Raw genomic sequence first — 19,515 nt, 5'->3', positions numbered from 1 at the left:
TTGAGAATATTTTTCACCAACTTTTTAATTGAGGTCAGTTGAGATCAGTAGAAAAAAAGAGTAAATCTGAACTTTCTCCAAATGTTTCAGATTTCCATCTTTTGTGCAGCCCTGTCCTCCCCGTATCCTGCCTTCAAACACCGCTCTAATTTTGGCATCTGTCAGGCTTAGCCGTTAATTAGTCTCATTTTTCGGGTATGAGGCGTGGGGACAGCAGAGAAACGTCAGCTCCCTCCGTTGTCCCTCCGAATTGTGGAACGATTATTGGGTTGTGTCGTAATCCTCTTATTGTGAAGCAAGGCCACTCTCGGGCCTTCCTGAACCTTTTCTGTCGTTTTCTTCTCACGTAGCTTCCCTCCTTCTTCTTTTTGTTCACCTCTTCGGTCTTTCGTTTTCCTCTCCCCTTCCTCTTCTCTACTCTGTGGTTCCTTTAACGCCTGAACCAGAACCAGTGTGATACAGACCCGTTAGGAAGTCATTAGTTTACTTCCATTTAGAGGTCATTTGACATTTTTACACTAAGTTACGCCCCGAAGAGGCTTTTAGGGCTTCAGTACTTCTCATGTGGGAGATGTTATTAAACATTAATATTCTGCAAATGTTTCTTCTAAAATTTGTGAGATATGTGCATTAAATCACCTTAATGTGAACAGATTTATTCCAAAACTAAACTGTGATCCTGACTGCTTTGTTTTGATGATTTTTTCAGTTTGCCGCCTCCTTTATCATAAATGGAGACGCTGTTATTAACTGCAGAGACAAAAATATTCATGTTTACGTTTCTAAACCATGTTGGAGCGGTTTGCGGATTGTCAAACTACTCAATTCAATTTAATTCAATATCATTAAAACTTGTTTGGTTTCTACAAAACTTGTAATTTAAACCCAAACTTTATATATACTATTTTTAAAACTACCCGAAAAGTAATTTTTTCCTTGAGAATTTTTTTTAAATTTCTTTACTAAGGAAAAAAAAAGTGAAAAGATCTCATTTTGTTTAACCCATGATTCTATAAATTGAGTCCTCAGTCATTCCAAAACTGTTCAGAATAGTAGTTTCTCCTGCTTCCCTCTGCTCAGTTTTCAGTTTTATTCCTTTATCTAAATCCTCAAACACTGAAGCAGTGAGGAGTAAATATGACGTTCAGGCTTGGTGCTTCAGTGACATTTACAGCTGGATTAAGCGTTTGAGACATTAGAGAAAGCTAATTCATATTCTGCATCAACTGTCTTTGCATTAGCTTTGCAAATGTTTGGCTTTTTTGGTTGCGTTTGAAAAGTGTTTATAGGTTTTAGAACAGCAGCTGCTCACATGTGCAGTAAAGCTCCATCCTCTGATCGATCACTGGAACTTTCCCCGTGGCACAGACCGCTGTGTTTGTTGTTTCACTCACACTTAGACCTCACAGTGACTGAGGGTTTGTCGCCACCGAGAGACTTAGGACAGCCAATGAAATTACAGATCAGTTTTATTGACTGCACTGCGAAATCCGCAGGAATCACAAGGTTCTGCAGCCGGTTCTGTCTCTGTGTGACACGGTTATATAAAAAGAGGAAATCCTTATGAGGCGCAGCTGCTATCACTCACTCATCCACACCGCCCCCCCTGATCCCATCTGTCTGTGTGCAGGTGACCCAAAAAGCTGGCAGAACAAGTCCCTCCCGGGAGACCCCAACTACCTGGTGGGGGCCAACTGTGTGTCGGTGCTCATCGACCACTTTTAAGGAGGACCCGGCAGCTGCGATGTCGCTGAATGTGGAAGGATGGAAGTGAAGAAGATGGGACTGGCACGTTCAAACACCCACGATGTACATACACCGCAGCGGCGCTGCGAGCACTCGGTCCAAACAAATGAAGAACAAGCCCGTGTTTACTGCAGCCGTGGATGAAGACTGTCACTTGTGAGGAGAAGTTGTGTGCAGCTCCTCAGCTGTGTGAAGGTTCGACATGAGGTGAAGGCTTTGACGCATGCTCCCCGTCAAAGTGAAGGTTTTTACAGGAATATACATGGAGGATAGCTTTTGCGGCAGCATACATACATGCCAGAGAAGTATATTTGTGCTATATATGCAAACAGTATATATAGAATTGTAGAGAATATTTACTGTTAACTCCAGTGACTGACTGAATATCAAGCGTTGTCACATTTTTCCACATTCAGGACATTTTTTTTTTTTAATTACTGAAGGTTTGAGGGAGAGGAGGTTGCATCTGCTGAAGCAGCAGCTGTTGATGAACCCAAGCAGTACACGTGACCACAAGTTCTTCCTCACCTTATGATACCTGGTAGCTTTCTGTCTTTACTGAGCACCTCTCCTCTCCTTCCGGTCAGTCGGTCGGATGGAGATCTATGCATGTTCTCTACTCAGGTCCAGAAGCCTCCTCCGGTCCTCCCTCCTTACCTTTTTACTTCTGCATCCATACACAAATGAGCAGTGATGCCTTATCTGCAGATCATTCACTTTCATTAAGTTAAAGAATTTGTTTTTTCGGAGCGGTCGATAAAAGAAAAGTGAGCTCTTTGATCTGCTATGCATTTACGAGAGAACCAAGAAGAAGTTGCTGTACATAACTTTAGCATATTGCCTTGTTTTCTTTTGTTTGTAAATGAACTTTTTGTATGTCTTTTCTTTTTTGTATAAAACTTAGAGAAAAACAGGAGAAAGTGGAAACATGCTTTTCTTTGTATTCTGGACATACCCTCAAGCCTTGGAATTGTAACCTAACAACACATCACACCTTTTTCTACCACTTTTCTTGACATGATGTTATGGTTGCTGAGAAGTACTTTTCTGTGATTTGAACATCAGGAAAAAGTGCTCGGACTAAAATGTGTTCTTTTGAAAGGGTGCGCTCTGCAAGTGTCCTCCTCACTGATTTGTGAAAACGGATGCTATATGGTGTGCCCTTTAAATGTATTTTTGTACTAATAGACGATATATTACATATGGCACACCAGTACTTTTTAGAAATAACACGGCTTTAAATGGAAAATTAGCTCTTCACGTGTGGCTGACTTTATTTTCTCCTCTTCAACACAATCTTAAGTATACCACTATATTAATAAATAAAATAATTTTTAAAATAAATTGTCTCTTCTTTTTTCTATTTTATATCTTGAAGTTGTGGCTCGGTCAAAACCTTTTTATAACACGTTGGATCAGATGCTGCAAAACACTCAATATAATGCTGACAAAGATAGTTAATATATTTAAGCTTTTATAAGCAGTTTATTAATATGGCGTTCGTAGACGATGGATGTTAATAAATCTTTACTAAGAATGGTAAAAAAAAAAGCCTTATTTGGCCTATTGTCCTAATACGTGCCTTACTAACACCTTATAAACACATTAATGTTTTTTAATGTGTTAATAAAGCTTGTAAAGTGTTACCAACTTTTTTCATGTTGAAATTTTTGTTTACTTTTCAATCCTTCAAGGCATCTTTTATTGAAAAATATGTCTTTAGATTACATGATTTCAGGACTTTAACTTTTATATTTGTGGGAAATATTTAAAAAAATATATTTTTGAGTAAAATATTGTTAAATTTGTAATTTGAATCTACACTTGTTTTAATTATGATCCCAAAAGATACAAAAAATAACCCCCCTTTTTTGTTTTTTATTACTAAAATCTGTGTGTACCAGAGTTTGCCGCTAGATGGAGCGCTTGAGCTGGAGATGTTTGCTGTGGCGCTCAATTAAAACATAAATCGTTAGATTGTGATGGGTTTTTTATGTAAATGATTTCGAATACATTTTTGATAGGCTATAAAGTTGTCAACTTGCGTATTTGTTTAAGCTTTTAGGGTTGAATGTGTGGATTAAAAAAAGACTCAAAGTAGTTTTTATTAATAATGTGAAAACATTTCTTAGCTCTAAAGATAATTTGAATATGTTTAGGCCTACTAATTAAATAAGGATCACTTCTATAAGATTATATGAGATAACATTAGGGGGACATGTGCTGCATTTTGATCACCAATAATCCAGATTTAGTGTGCCGTATTTTCACCTCAATTCAGTTGAGTCTTTTATTTTATTCATCAATCTGGTGAAAGGTGTGAGCAGCTTCCGGTCTCACTTTGCGTCCAGGAGTCCAGCAGGTGACGTGAACATAAAGGACAGGTCCTCGCGTGAATTAACTTCATCCGTGGGTTTTTGTTTTTGTTTTTTTTTTCCCCCACGCGCCTCTCCACCGGCAGCCGTGGGTGCTGACGCGCGTTTGTCGCGTCGCCTCTCTCTCCTCGCCGCTGTGAGCGCAGCTCGGCGCCATAGACGCGCGCAGTGGCACATCTCCAGCCCGCAGTGTGCGCAGCTCCTCCGTGCGCTCTGCGGCTGTAAGGACGTCGGTCCCTTTAGGAGTTCGGGTTCGTTGGGATTGGTTGAAGTGGGGGTTCGGTGGGAGTTTTTTTGGAGGGGGAGACAGCGGGACAATGGTGCGCGGCTGGATCACAGCAGGATGATTCGTTCGGGGCTTTTCTCTCCTGACTTTTGGGGAATGGCTGATTTACCACATAATCTGGACCTGCTGTATAATCTGTCTCGGGGATATCCCCCCCTCCTCGGCCCGGTAACGCTCGTCAGTCCGCTCACCTTTCTCCTCCCATCAGTCTCAGCGCGTCTTTAATTGGAGCTCGCGGGATAATTGATGGCGCTCGTCCTCCCCGGACTCTAATTCCGCTGCTGGCTGCTGCGACACCTCTCTCTGCGCAGCCCCGCTTGGATGCTTTTGTCCTCCGTCTGTCGCCCGCCTTCGTGCTTTCGGACCCTGCCGTGACCATGCCGGTGAGCGCGCTGCCCCGCGGCGGCGGCATCGGCGGCCCGGGATCCCTCAGCCCCGCGTCGCTGTCCCGCAGCCTGTCCCGGCTCCGAGAGAACCGGACCCGGACCCGGATCATGCTGGCGTTGGGGGTCTCTCAGATGGTCCTGGGGAGCCTCATCCTGGCGGTGAGCTTCACGGCTCTGGCGCTCACCACATCCTCCAGAGTCCGGCATTCGTGCCCCTTCTGGGCAGGTTTCTCGGTGAGTACCAACACTTGAGTCACGACTGTAAGTTGTGACACCAGATAATGAAGCTTGAGGACCAGAGATGATCCACGGTGTCAAAAAAGACAACGAGTGGATGCATCTGCCTCTGGACGCACTGCAGACATCCCTAGTGATGGATGAGGATTCTGTCCTGTTCGGTTTGGAGACATCAGGTTCTTCATCTGAGCCCGTTTTAGGTGGTTTCTGTAAATATTCATGAACACGCACATCCCTGATTTCCTGCCAGAGTCTGGAGCAGAGCTGGTCCATTAATTATAGAGGCAGCAGGGCATGAGTGCAGGGGTGAGGGGAGGTCTGTGCCACAAGGCCCATCTGTGCTGCACTGGGCTGCATGTGTGATGGGATTCAGATTGAAGAAAAACATAGTCTTTGTCTCAGTGGCTGTTGTAGTTACAAGGGAAGGTGTGCATCCCCAGGGGTCAGAGGTAAAAGGTCAACAGAGTGCCTAAGGCTGCTTTCTCAAACTTATTTTTTAATCGTTTTGCTCTGAGGTGCTGAAACCTGATCTTCCACATAGAGTCAAGGAGACCCCAGAACTTCTTATTATTCTTCTCATACATGTTTTAAACTTTTACTAATATTCAGCCCATGTAAGCAGCCCAGAACAAAAAATGATCTCGTTTTTTCTTTTCTTTCCATTTTCAACAAACAATATATCTTAAATTATTTTATTTCCTGTTCATGCTTGGATTTATTTTTGAATTACAGTATATACCAAAAAATATTCTTTAATGTTTCAATGTGATGCCAAATTAATTGGAGTGCTAAATTCTATAGTACATTGTAAATCAGCAACATGAATAGGTTAAATCCATATCCTATATCTCTAAAGCACGGTAGAGGGAGTATCATGAGATATTACTTAAGTGCAATTCATTCTGCAGATTAAAACATAAAGTGACAAATTATAGAGATGAGGCTTTTTTTTTTGGTGACTTATCCATGTTAGCGACCCCGAAACAAAACAGTTTTTAAAAATGGATAATTTTGGAGAATTCCCTTACATACTGTACTATCAATCACTAAAATATCACAGAATACTTTTAAGACACAAGTTTGAAAAGCTTTTTTATTAGTCTCTCAACAAATGTTGATTTTTATTTGTACATTTTAGGATTTATTGAAATGTCGTCTTAACTTTTGGTCTGGTCTATTGTTGCAGTAAATGGATTTAAAGCACAAAACCGCACAGCTATTACATATAGTGCCAGAGTAAATGAAGAAACACATTTTCTCATTCAAAACATTTGAATCACCTCTTACTTAGAGTCCTCGAAACACGTGCTTAAGAGAGTTTCATTAAAATAAAACAATTAACAGAAAAGACTAAACTCAGTGGGAAAGAAAGTAAATGAAGTTGTTTTTAATCAAAACCCGCCTGAGTAGAGAAGCACTTCCTGATGGGGATGTGATGTGTGAGAGGGAAACAACTAGAAAATCAGAGTACATTGAGTTTTGATGGATGACTTTACACAGTGGAAATGTCTGAGATTTAGTCAGAAATAAATTTATGAATGTATGTTTCTTAAATCCATTTACATGACTTATTGTTTTCTTTCTTATTTCTTTGTTGAATCACCTTACCTTCTTTATTTTTTTTAAGAAAAGAAGAAAAATCAAATTAAAATTCTAATTAGGATTTTTGATTACCACAAAAACTAAACTTTCTATCAAATATGTTTTTCTTATTTTCTAAAGGAGGATTCCTATTGACTGAAAAAATATTCCCAATATTTGTCACAATTACAAGCAGAGTCTCATTAAAAGATCATTTGGTGCTAAATTAAAGACTCTTTTTTTTTTAGGTAAAGATAAGTCCTCAATTTGTGCATACGTGTGTGTGTGTGCGTCTTTGGTCACTGTGGGATGCCATTACGGATCTTTGTGCAATGACTGCTGAGTGGGATTTCATCACAGTCGCAGGGAGAGAAGGCGTAATCTTTGCTTCCTACACAGAGAGATCTCTGCTGAGCTCAGCGTGCACCCCCCTCCCTCACTAACACACTTGAACACACACATTCATGCAGGCTTTGAAACATGAACTCCCAGATTTTTTCCTTGGCTGTTTTTGCATATCAGACAAGCTTTCTTCCTCATATTGATTTTCCTCACATTTTTTGTCCTCGCAGCCTTGATGTTCAAAAAAGCTGGACGAGATGACATCACACGTGTATGCAAACGATCACCTGATCAATACAGACCATAAATAGTGAACCCCTCTACTAGCTGGTTGAATAATTTGAGTGGAGGATGCAGCACTACAACGATTGTGATTGAGAAACAAGAAGCCGACGCACATTCAAGAACGCACTAAAGAATGTCCATGTAGCTCATGGTGTTCACACTAGACAAGTAGGGAGGGGCTTCTTCTTCTTTTTTTTATTTTGCCACTGTTAGCTAATTCATGTCTGCCACCTACAGTTGGAGGAGGTGAAATGTTCTGCAAATCTTTACAGCTCTATTCTGATATATGAAAGACTTGGTGTCGTACAAATGATCAGTTTTCATTTGGCGAATTAAAATGAACGCCGTCCATTTATCACTACCAAATCAGACTCCCTGATTGGCAGTGGCCGACTTAGCAGTTTGGGGGCCCAGGCAAACAATATAATGAGCCCTCTCCCAGAAGTTTTTGCATAAACCAGTGTGCATTAATACTCATTAGATTGTGAACATAGACCACAATGCACTGCGTTTGAACATTTTTGTGGCAGAAAATGTGTTTTGATAAACCATCAAAGAATAAAACACTTTCACATGATCAGTCTTATGCCATTTCAGTCATTTATTTGTATGTGTTTAATGACAGAGTTAAATAATGATGGTAGTAAAGTTTATTTTTTTAAGTGTTCCTGTTGTGTGTTTGGGGGCCCCAGGCGATTGCCTACATTTAACTAATGGTAAGTCCGCCCCTGCTGATTTGAAAGTTTGCCCAGGTTTGATTTTCAATCGGTTTTCAATGGATGCACGTTTTATTTGTAGAGTTTTAAAACAGTTGCAGAAACTTGAGTGGAGATGCGTGAACGTGAGAATTTTGAACCCAAAACGTGCATTTATGAATGATTACTTTTCATTGGAAGTGGCGTTTCCGAGGGCGGTGTGAACGTAGCTTCAAGCTTCAGAGAAACGACTTCAGCTGACTTCAGGATTTAGGTGAAAATCCACTCAATGATCCACTTGTATAATTCTCCATTTCAGACTTTTCCATGCATTGTTTCCGTTTTGCTTTTCCCCTCAACTTTTGGAAATCGATCTCCTCCTGTCGGTTTCACTTCTCCCTATTGTGAGAAAGAAAAATCTTCCTCTGTGAGTTTTAGAAAGTCACGCTCTAAATACTAAATCTAAAGACTGAGTCGTAACAAAAGAGGCTTGAGAAGGTGTTTGTTGGGAGGGAGCTCACTCGTCTGCATTCTTATAGAGGAGATGATGAAAATATTGAGCTGATCATCTGCCAGAGGAGCTCTCTCACTGCAGCGTATGGAAAAGAAGACGCTCTATTTTACATTTTAGAGGACGTTTTCCAGAGAAGTGAAACCTTTATTAGGCAGTTTTTTTTTTAAATCTTTCACAAATTGCTTTATTTTCCAGTAAGTTTTCTGCTAAAATGATTTAAATAATATTTCTGTCAAAAACAGAGAAGTTTATTGCTGCAGATTTTAGGCTAAATCAAAGAAAGAACCAAAAAATTGCACACAAATTTTCATTTTTTTTAAGATAAATAGGTCAAATATGTTTTGAACAACAACGAAAAATGCAAATTTCTAATATTTGGTTTATTTTGGTTTGCCATTCGATTATAGGAAGCTTCTGTCCTTCACTGGCTAAATACGCTCTTTCTGTCTCCTGGCAACAGGTCTTAAGATAAAAACACGCACACGCATGATCATCCCTAACGGTCTTCACTCTTGTCTGGAGGCTTTGTTCTTTTGTAAACCTCCGTGTGATTGTCAGAAACATGGATGCATTGTGAATGAAAGATGCTGCTGGTCTCACTCAGGACTCAGTATCAAAGAGTACAGAGGCGTGTGCGTTATGTCCAGTCAGCTTTTATCCTTTAATCAGAGCACATTTCTGAGATTTTTTCTTTGTGGTTTAGGTTGATTTTTTTAAATTAAATTTTTCCTGCCTCGCATTAGCATGGGTACTCTGTACGGGCTTTGTGAGGCAGTGAATCATTTTTTTCATTAGTTTCCCCAAATAAAACTATATTTTTATAAAGACCCACTCCAATAAAAATGGTGTTCATAGCTTGTTTTTGAGAATTTAGCATCAGGAGCAGACAAAAAATGCTAAAAAGCTTGTAGCCGAACAAAGATCCACAAAAACACAGAAGTCCCACTCTGATAGAAATAAAATGCATAAAACACAGAATAAAAAGAAAAACTAAACGCCCAGTCACAACTCAGTGAATCTATCATGAACTCTTGCTGCTCTGCAGAAACTATGTCCTAGAAAATGACATTTTTGGGGGGGATTTTGGCTAAAAAAGGCATAATCTTATTTAAAAGAACACTGAGGATGCTTTCAAAATAGATCAAAGAATGACCGGAGTGGGACTTTAGGAAATTCTTCGCAATTTTTTAGAAAACAGTTTTATTCTTTATCGTTTTTATGTCTGGTGATGTTATGGAACACATGCAGCCGTAAACAACCCAAGAACTCGTAAAGACGATGCGGTCAGTCGCAATCTTGAAAGTTTATATTTGCAAACTGAATATGATTTCTGTGAAAACATAAATGCTTTAAGAACTTTTTAAGCTTTTACAAATAAGAAAACTTCCATCTAACACAAAAAACTTGTCAGCCAAAATGAAAAAAAAGCGGAAAATCTTGTCAAAAAGAAATCTGTTAGTCCCACAGCAGCCCACAATACGATTCAATCTCACAATGATGCCATCAGATAATAGACAGGATTTTACAAAAAGGCTTTTTTTCCTGGTTTAAATGCTGAGTGCATTAGCGTACAGCGGAGCAGAACCCACACATCTCTTATCATCTAAAAATAAAAGTGTTTGTTTACAGACTCTGTTCCTGGAGACAAACGTTAGATTGAATTGGCAGATTTTACGTCAGAAAAGCAGCGCTGAGACCACGGAAAACAACTTCCACTGCAGAGTCATTAACAAAAAAACTTCAACAAAAAGTCAATTTCAGATCAGAAGTCTTTGTTTTCCCTCTGTGCATTTCTCGGATGGTTCCAGGTTTTACTTTTTTACCTGTCAGCTCATGTTTTTGTCAAAAATCAATATTTATCAGATTAAACAAAACATGTTTGCTTATGAATAAGCAAGAACACCGTAACAGGTTCTGAGAAACTGACAAATTTATCCAGTTGTTTGTTGGTAAACAGAACTTTTGGATCACATTATAGGTGCAAATTTATGTGGTGAAACTTTTTTTTTTTTTTTTTTTTTTTTGTCTATGGATTATTTAAGCTTTAATTTGCATTTCAAGATAAGCGGCGCCTGGAACGTGTCGCTGCACTTCACTTGCACACGGGTGATCCAACAGTCTGGTCGCGAGCAGCAACATCTGGAGCAGAAGAGAGCAATATATCGGAAGTTTAATGGATTTCTGTGACCCTCAGGATGTGAAGCCCATCAGTTAGATTTGACTAAAAAGAATAAAGGTTGTTTTCAGAACAAGTGCAATTTCAGGCTCAGAGATGGAAAAGAGACTTTCTGAAATATATGTAACTTAGATAAAAAAAAGTAAACTCGTAACATATTAAGTTAGATTTTGAGATACATATTTTAAGTTTTAAATAATCATTCATCTTTTCTGATTTGGTTGAATAGGATGTTTGTTACAATTACGTTTAGCAGCATTTCAGTTTTAGGGGATAAGTAAAAGTTTATGTTTATTTAGACAGTAATATTTAAGGCTTCAGCAGAAAAGATAATCAGTCCTGGTAAAATGACTGAACTTTAGATTTATTTTATATATATATATATTTTAAACTAGCTAAATGTGTATGTAACTTCAATGTCGTATCCTCTTTTTTTAATATAATTATTTAACTCCAATTAACAGAAAAATCAACCGAAAAATCTTAATGCCTTCTAGCAAGAACTGCAAAAATCTTCCTGGCAACATGTACATAATCAAATATACAATTTAAATCACAATCGTTTAACAATATAACCATTATAATAATAATTTTGTGATATAATTGTGACACATAAAAATAAGAACAACAATAATTTTATATTTTCAAAAGTACGACTCTTGAGGAGTTGCTATAACTTTAACTGACCACCAGAGGTCCTCGTTTTTACGGCCAAGTGGGAATTTCATGAAAATGAATGCACTCTTGCTAGTTTTGTTATCTATCATCATGTACTGTTATTTTTAGATGTTTGGTGTTCTATTCTGGTTCTTTCCACCATATTGCTTTTTCTTTGGTTCTGTTGTAAATATTTATCGCTAGTAATACATGTAAATAAATAAACAGATACGTAGTGTAAATCATAAGTGTAATAACCATAAAAATCATTTTAGTGTTGATTTTTTATATCATATTAATACATAACAAAAACAATATATATTTTTTTATTATTTAAAGGAGAGACTATCGAGGAGTTGCTATGACCTCAGTTGGCCACCAGAGGTCCCTGTTTTACGGCCAAGTTAGAATCAAATCCTTCTCTTGCTCGTTTTGTTTTCTGTGAATTTCTATGCTGCAGTTACTTTTAGATTTTGGTGTTCTATTCAGTATTTATCGCTTTTTAAAAAAATCTGTTGTGAATATTTATCATTCGCGTTTGTTTTACTGCGTGTATGCTAACTTTAGTGCTAATAAAATGTATTCCAGAGGGAAAAAAAAGAAAAATCTGTTGCCCTAATATTTTTTTTTTAAAATAAATTCATATAGTAGCCTGTTTCTTTTCATGGAGGAGTCCGTCGTTGACTCAGTGACCGTGAGGTGGCCTGACTGCAGACACACTCAAACCGTGTCGCCACTGTAACTGTCAGATAATGCTATGATGTTGGGCATTAAGGCCAACCTCAGCCTTCTCCATCGGGTACCCAGTAAAACAGATGCATTCTTTAGACCATGTTGATATGTTTCCATTTATACGCTAAAATGTTTCAGCGCTATAATCAGACAAACGTCTGCCGATGGGCTGATGCTCCACCAGTGAACAGTAAGAGCATACTTTTCACATGCTGTTTTATTTTCTATTTCTCACTTGTTTTTGGTTGCATAAATAACGGGATAGAAAAAATAAGAGTTGTTGCTGAGCAGAAAGACCTGGAACCGTTGGGTGTTTTTTTTTAATGGTGTCTAAAGTTGTGGGCTGCGCTGTGGTTGATGATGCTCCTCGTTTTTATTGGGGTTATCTTGGAAGCAGCAGCAGCTGGAGCTCGGAGCAGGAGGCAGAGCTGCTGTCCCTCATGAAGATTTATTGTTCAATCCACCTTCTTTAGTTCCATTTAATGTGTGTTTTGAATGAAAGCTGAATCTCACCCGATCCCAGTGTTCCGCCCAATGTGAGAATCGCTTGTAAATAAAAAAAAGAGAGAAAACACAGAAATAAAGAAAAATAATCATTTGTTGCATTGAAAGTTGTTAATTTTTAAAAAAATTGTTTTTGCGTTCATTTGCTGCTGAAACTGTTAACCAATTTCCTGTTTTGAATTTGTCATTTTAATTAGATTTTTTTAGTGTTTTTTTTTTTACTCTCAAACTATTTAACTGAAACTCAGATAAATGACTAATTAAAGCAACTCCAACATCATAAAGTTTAACGATTCCTCTTAAAGACCCACTTAGTGAAAATAGCCTTTTTAGTGTCTTTAACATGTTCTTATGGCATTTTGCTGACAAACTGAGACATATAAAAGAAAATCAAAATTATATTTGCATTTCTGAGCACTTCTTCATTCAAATGATTGCTAATCAGGAGGAGATGAAAACTGAACGTCCTGAGAGCTCCAATATTGCTTGGCAATTGTAGTACCAGAAATGTCAGATAGGGGGTGTAAGCTAGCCGGAAACTGTGTAAATAGATGATTGATGGGAAGAGGGAGCGGGCTTGCTCAGTGCTAATAGTCCTCCCTACAACTATAGTGCTCTGCATAAACTATATCCTAGAAAACAACACAAGTTTTTTATTTGGGCCAAAAAAAAAAACCTCCAAAAAACAGCATAATCATAATGAAAAGACGCTTTTGAAATAGATCAAAAGAGGATTTGATGAGAGTGAAACATAAAATGGTTTTCTAAAACATTTTCACTGAAGATCAAATGTTTTTTTTGAGGGCCACTGTCATGCTAGCCTCTTCAGGGATTTATTCCACGCTCCAAAACCTCTGAAAAATGCTGTTGGCTGTTTCCATAACAAACAGAACCAGACCAGAACAGGAGCCTGAGAGATGTCTGGCTCAGTAATCCAGAGTCGGTCCGACAGGTCTCCTGTGATCTGATCCGAGTCCAGCAGCAAACAGGAAGGGTTCTGGTTCAGAGCTCCTCAGTGCTGCTTGTGAACGTCCACCTGTCAGTGACCCGCTCGGCTGCTGGACTCCGCGTTTCCGCTCAGGTTCAAATGGAGATGATTCCTGTTCTGTTTGCTTTCATCCCGACAGCAAAGCTGTTGTGGGTCCTTGAGATTCCTCTGGTGTCTTCGGCCGGGTTGAGCCGGGTTGAGCCGGGCCTCTCTGTGTGATGATGTCATGCGGCTCCGGCGCTCATGCTGTTCAGAGGTGTTGCTGAACTGTTGTAATTCACTCCCCCCTCCGGACCTTCCCATAATAAGTAAGTGGGTACTCAGCCGGCTGCTGCTGATTACTCTGAGGACCCTCCAGTTCATGTTGCCCCCACTCTCCGCTGCCACCAAGGGACACTGTTTCTCTGATGGGAACAGTGTGTCCTCGCTGCCCTTCCACAAACACACAACTGTCCTCTAATGGTTCCTGCTTCCAGACCAGCTCTTTTACTTTGTGTTCTTTTACTATTCCCAACATCAGGATCAAAGAAGAGCGAAGCTTCTTCCCTCCATTCAAGTCTTTCTGCTACTTCTGTCTGATTCCTCTTTGTTCAAAAAAAGCACTTTAGAAAATCACACCTTAGAGCGAAGCATTGGAGTGGGAGCTGACCCAAATGAGCTGATGAGCATACCTGTCTGAGATTTTAAGGTAATAATCTGTAATTATTGGTATGAATTTCTATTGGGACCATAATCAGTTGTGTCTTTGATCAAAGAGACAGTGCTGCAAGAATGCAGCATGCAGAGAGGAGGAGGAGACGTCCACAGATATGAATTTGAGCTGGAAGAGTGTAGATCTATGATGGTGAAACAAACAGATCACGTGGTTCACAGGCCGGTCAGTCTTGACCTTTTTTTGGTTGTACACTTTTAATATTTTTCTCTTTTTCCCCAATCTCTGCCAGTCACATTAGTGTTATATCTGCTCATTTTAAAGATGAATACACAGTTCTTCTGGAGGTTTCTTACAGAACTTTGGGCTCATTTGTGTGAATGGGGGGGGGTAGACATTTCATGTGTTCTATATTTTTGCTTTTTTGGCTTACTTTTTGATTTAAAACTTTCAAAGATGTTTTTTTATGAGAAGCTGGAGCTACTTTAGTCAGAAAATTGTTCTGCAATTAAAGTTTGATTTAATTGGATTGTTTCCCTTTTTGTGACCTTACAGTATTAGGTTTAGTTTTGGTTGTTGGTTTGGTCAAATTTACTGGCTTTTGGCTTTATTACAAAACATTTTTTTTTTTTTCTGAGGGAGGTTTACATTTTTGTTATATATTTAATTCTGAATTGAAATTTGCTTTCTATCGGGTCAGTACGGTGGCCCTGAAGCATCATTTAATCAGTGATGTTACATAGTTTCTACCTTTCGTGTTTCGTCTTTTTAACATTTAATTTTAATTTCTGGAAATTACTTTAGTTTTTGTTTTTGAAATGCTAATTTTAATTGTTTTCTTTCTTTTTTTTAAGGAATTGTCTTTTTAGTTTCTGGATTTTTTTTTATGTGTTTTAATTTTTGCTTTTTTAATTGATTTTACTATGTTTTTACGTTGAGTGATTGGTTGGTGTGACTTACACTTCAGAGACAATACAGGTTAGAGTGAAATCGGCTACATTTTGCTGCTGAAATTTGAGTTTTACACTGGAGGAAATGGAAAATGTCCGGCTTTTTATCAAGGCACCCACTGGTGAACTAACCTGGCCTTCACATTCTCACTGCGCATCACTTTTTGTCGTTTTGGGTCTCCCCAACTTGTCCTTTTTTTTGGCCGCCTGGCTATTCCCATTAAATCACGGGTCCCCAACCCTCGGGACGTGGTACTGGACACGGTAAAAAACATAGAAGCAGTACTTAGGGTACCGGTCCGCATCCTGAGGGTTCGCAGCCTGGAGTTTGGGGACCCCTGATTTAAAGGAAACAAGCAGCACATCAATAAGAAACGAGTTGCACTAATGCTTTAGTGTAAAGCAGATACTAAAAAATAATAGAGCTGCAAGTTGGTCCCATTTCTTTGGTTTTCTGACATGCATTAGAGTGAGGCGTTTGAAATTTGAAGTTTTCTGAAGTAATTGATTAAGTAGATTTGGTAGTTTTTTTTTGTTTTTTTTTTTTGTCGTAGTTTAAATAATAATTAAAACATTAATAAGTAAATGTTCTCGGACATTAATGCTTAAAATAACCAGTAAGAAATTAGCATATTTTTAATGATTAAACAGTTGAGGTTCAAACTGCTGTGTTGAGATACACTTTAACATATTAAATCTCAGAAAAAAACAACACATTTCAAAAAGAAAAAGTTAATTGTGGGTTTTTTGTGTGGAACATATCTATGGATCTGAAATGTTTAGCATGATTTTAAAACGTGGTGTAAAGTTGTGTTGTATGTAATGGAGTGTAAGAACTCAAAGACACCTGTTCCACATCCTGATGTTGTCATCCTGCAGCAACATGTTCACACCATCACAGCGGAGAGTTTATTCTCGGTACAGACGTCACATGCAGCCGGCGTGCTGATCCCTCCAGGTGTGACTTCATGTTAAGAAATAATCAGATAATTATTTAGAAATTGTTATAGATTCATGATAAAAAGCACAGAAAGTTGTGAGATTAGCAAAGAAGAAGAAACAGTAAAAATAACTCGGTTTTCTTGGAAGTTAAGTATTTTTATCTTCTCAGGCTGGAGGGGATCTTAAAGCACATGAGGACGATCAAACATATCTGCGCTTGCGTTTGTGAGCCTTGCTACAAACGCACACACATAACTGCACACTGAAACAGCCTTCATTATACATCATTTTGATCTTTGAAGTGTGAAACCGGTTGAAGTAGGATGAAAGCTGCATTTCTGCTGTTTTCCTGGACGCTGTCAGACCCGAGGACTGGGGGGAAGAGGGAATTGTGCGTACGGGGACAGACTTTTGGATGCAAAAAGGGAGATTTCTGCAGATACATGGCAGATTTTACCCATAAATCCTTTCCTCCAGTGCCTGTCTAGTGCTCGTGGTTTAGTCTGACCTGCGACATGGGATGTGTCAGACAGAATGCTTGATGCTGCACTTCTTTACAAACAGCTTCACCCATCTGCCAGCTGGTCTGCCTGCAGACTGTTGACTACCAAAGTCCACTAGTGCTGTTCTGGGCGTAGAGGGAGGGGCCAATGTGAAGCTACGTTTACACCGCCCTCAGCAAAGTGCGTTCTAGCAACCGTTTCCAGTAAAAAGTCTGTGTAAACGTGTGTTTTGAGCTTCTATGTTCAATACTCTCGCAAAACTAAGCAAAATTTGACAACCGTTTTTGGGTTAAACATGGAACACTGAACGCGTGTTACAAGCTAAATCGGGTCAAACTTTGACCAATCAAGGACTCAGATTTTGTAGGGATGTATGGATTTGGTTTATTTGGTGAACCCAGACACCACAATGAGTCTGACAATGTCTCTATATTTTTTTTTTCTTCAAATAAAGATAAAACAAGTCAGCCCTGAAACAGACTGGCGACCTGTCCAGGGTGTACCCTGCCTTCGCCCTTCAGTAGCCGGGTTAGGCTCCGGCACCCCCGCGACGCCGAAAGGGGTAAAGCGGTCAAGAAGATGGATGGATGAATGGATAAAACAAGTCCACTCTCCTGACATGATGGTAATCCATGCTAGCAATGAACCGAACTATTTCCGTTTTGAAACCAAATCAGGAGATTTGGACCACTTTGAGACCTGCACCAACCCTCTTCCAACTGTAGGTGGCACAAAGACGTGCAGTCAGTAGAAAATATAGCTAAAAAATGCATAAATACTGTATTTTGTGGAGTATAAGTCGCACTGGAGTAAACATCACAAGAGCAAAAAACGTCTAATCAAGAAGAAAGAAAAACACATATAAGTCACTCTGGAGTATTAGTCACACTTTTAGGACAAAAGTCTGGCATTTCAGAACAAAATATATAAATATATATATATATATATATATATATATATATATATATATATATATATATATATATATATATATGTATATATACAGGAATACTAATCTTTTGATCTGTATAAGAAAAATATCAAGGTTTAAGAGGAAAACAATCAGATTATCTTCTATGTTTGTTTAAGATGACACTTCTTCTGCCAGTAGCAAATGCTAATACTCCGATGCAGCGCCCTCTAGCGACTGTTAGGGGCAGCAATCGCTACAGGACAACCAATGTTTACTGGGAAAATAACAAATATATGAGCTAATTGATGTATAAAAAAACAAAAAACACACAAATTAGTTGCTCCTGGGTATAAGTCACACCCCTGGCTAAACTATGACAGAAACTGCGACTTATACTTCAGAAAATACAGTAAAATAAAAATAATATGCAATTTTTTTAAGTAAAAAATTAAATATTCATTTTTAGACATGTCTGTTCTTTGATTACTTTTTTTCTGTGTGGGTTTTTTTCTAACGTTTCTTTGGTAAAAAAAAAAATAAATAAAGTAGCAAATTTACTGTTCAAATATGCAAGACAACGGCGGGTGAAGCACCAGCAGTCCGTGCATCCCCGGCTCCGCACACGCCGACTGCAGCTGATGCATGCGCTTTACTAATTCTGTCTTTTTTTATAATCATCATACAAGACACTTTATTTTTTAATTACCTTATTTACTGATTACATTGGTGCCAGTTTGTGACTCATTCATTTTTGAGGAAGACAGTACGCCTGCCTCAAGGCAGAGGGCGCTGGTGAGCCCAGAGAATGTGACACTGCGGCTAAAGAATAATAGAGTTAGCAGTAGCAAGTTAAGTGCAGCCATCCAAATATTATTTGATCATGTTTAGCATCATTTTCTAGATGGAGGATTTTGTGTCTAAACTCGGGAATTTGTGGAGACACGTCACTGGGAGTAATCTTCTTTAAAAGACTTTTAAAAAAGAAGAAAAGGAAGACTTCTCCAAACAGTCTTTTCATGAGTTTCTTCAGAAGGAGCAGCACACAGACTTCATTTATAAGTAAAAGTAAGTCAATAATAACTATCTTAGTGATTTTTTTCTATGCTAAAGTTGTATAGAAAATAAAAATGTTGAAATGAAATATTAAGCAACACTCTTTAATGGTTGTTAATCAAATGGTGAAGAAGCTGCTCCATAGGGTTCATATGTTTGTAAATCTGACGGATGTTGTCGGTGGCACACAAGTGCTAATAAACAGTAGAAAAAGAAAACGGCCCTACCTATTTGTCCAGGGTGAGCAAATGCATAATCTTGAACATTCGTCCGATGAACTGCATGTATGTCGCTTGAGTAAACAAAAAGAGGTTATTTTGTTTTAGATGTTTGAGTTTAACTCTGTTAAAACTCTACTGCACACCTGTATTCATGGGATGTTTTATCTTTACAGAAAAGACATTCCTTTCTTCAGCTTGAAAGGAGAGTTTCGGTTCTCTGTGAAGATCCAGTTGCTTATTTCCTTTCTCTAACGTTGACTTTGGTGTTTACAAAAGTTTCCCTAAAAGGAAGGACGTTTTCAGTGGCGTGCTGCAGCAGGTAACCATTTGTGTGGAGCTCTGATAGGAAAACACAGACAGACAGTAAGGCTTTGTTGTTGTGTTTGACTTCTATCCTCTACCTGCAACTAAGCTGAAACTTTTTTCTTGCTGCAACAAAGCCGGCCGCTGAGCCTCCCCACTGTTTTCTGTGGCTGATCAATGGAAAAGCCTGCTGACTGGAGCCTCTCTTTGTTCTATGATTAGCCACCAGCGTTGTGTGGGATGCTGCTATCAAGCAGGAGGGGAGGTCACAGGTGTGCGAACGGGGCTCTCCGTGACATTATTTTTTATCATTTTTGGGTCTTGATTGCATTTAAAATGTTTTCATGCAGCATTTCCTCCATTGTGTGTTTCCATGTTGACCGCAGAAAGAACTTAGTTGTTACTGTGGTTACCTAAAATGGTTACAGACCAGACAGACCGAGCTGTCCATCAAAAGCAGAGGTGTGGGGGGGG

The 19,515-nt window shown here is 38.8% G+C and overlaps 2 protein-coding genes across 15 annotated transcripts in view; both read left to right on the top strand.

The window, feature by feature from the left end:
- Positions 1–3,090, top strand: part of tjp1a (tight junction protein 1a) — a 111,273-nt gene extending 108,183 nt beyond the window's left edge. For all 12 annotated transcript variants that reach the window (XM_024294997.2, XM_036210078.1, XM_024294993.2 and 9 more), the window contains one exon: positions 1,631–3,090. In XM_024294997.2, the coding sequence (XP_024150765.1) occupies positions 1,631–1,725 (95 nt within the window). In that variant the 3' untranslated portion in view covers positions 1,726–3,090. The remainder of the gene's footprint in view (positions 1–1,630) is intronic.
- Positions 3,091–3,962: 872 nt separating this feature from the next.
- fam189a1 (family with sequence similarity 189 member A1) overlaps positions 3,963–19,515 on the top strand; it is a 103,071-nt gene continuing 87,518 nt past the window's right edge. For 2 of the 3 annotated variants that reach the window (XM_024295004.2, XM_024295003.2), the window contains exon 1: positions 3,963–5,027. In XM_024295004.2, coding sequence (XP_024150772.1) covers positions 4,785–5,027 — 243 coding nt within the window. In that variant the 5' untranslated portion in view covers positions 3,963–4,784. The remainder of the gene's footprint in view (positions 5,028–19,515) is intronic. The other variant, XM_024295005.2, reaches the window with a different exon arrangement.

Source organism: Oryzias melastigma, linkage group LG3 (genome assembly GCF_002922805.2).
Source record: "Oryzias melastigma strain HK-1 linkage group LG3, ASM292280v2, whole genome shotgun sequence".
Classification (NCBI taxonomy): Eukaryota; Metazoa; Chordata; class Actinopteri; order Beloniformes; family Adrianichthyidae; genus Oryzias; species Oryzias melastigma.
This window is presented reverse-complemented; position numbering and strand designations above follow the sequence as displayed.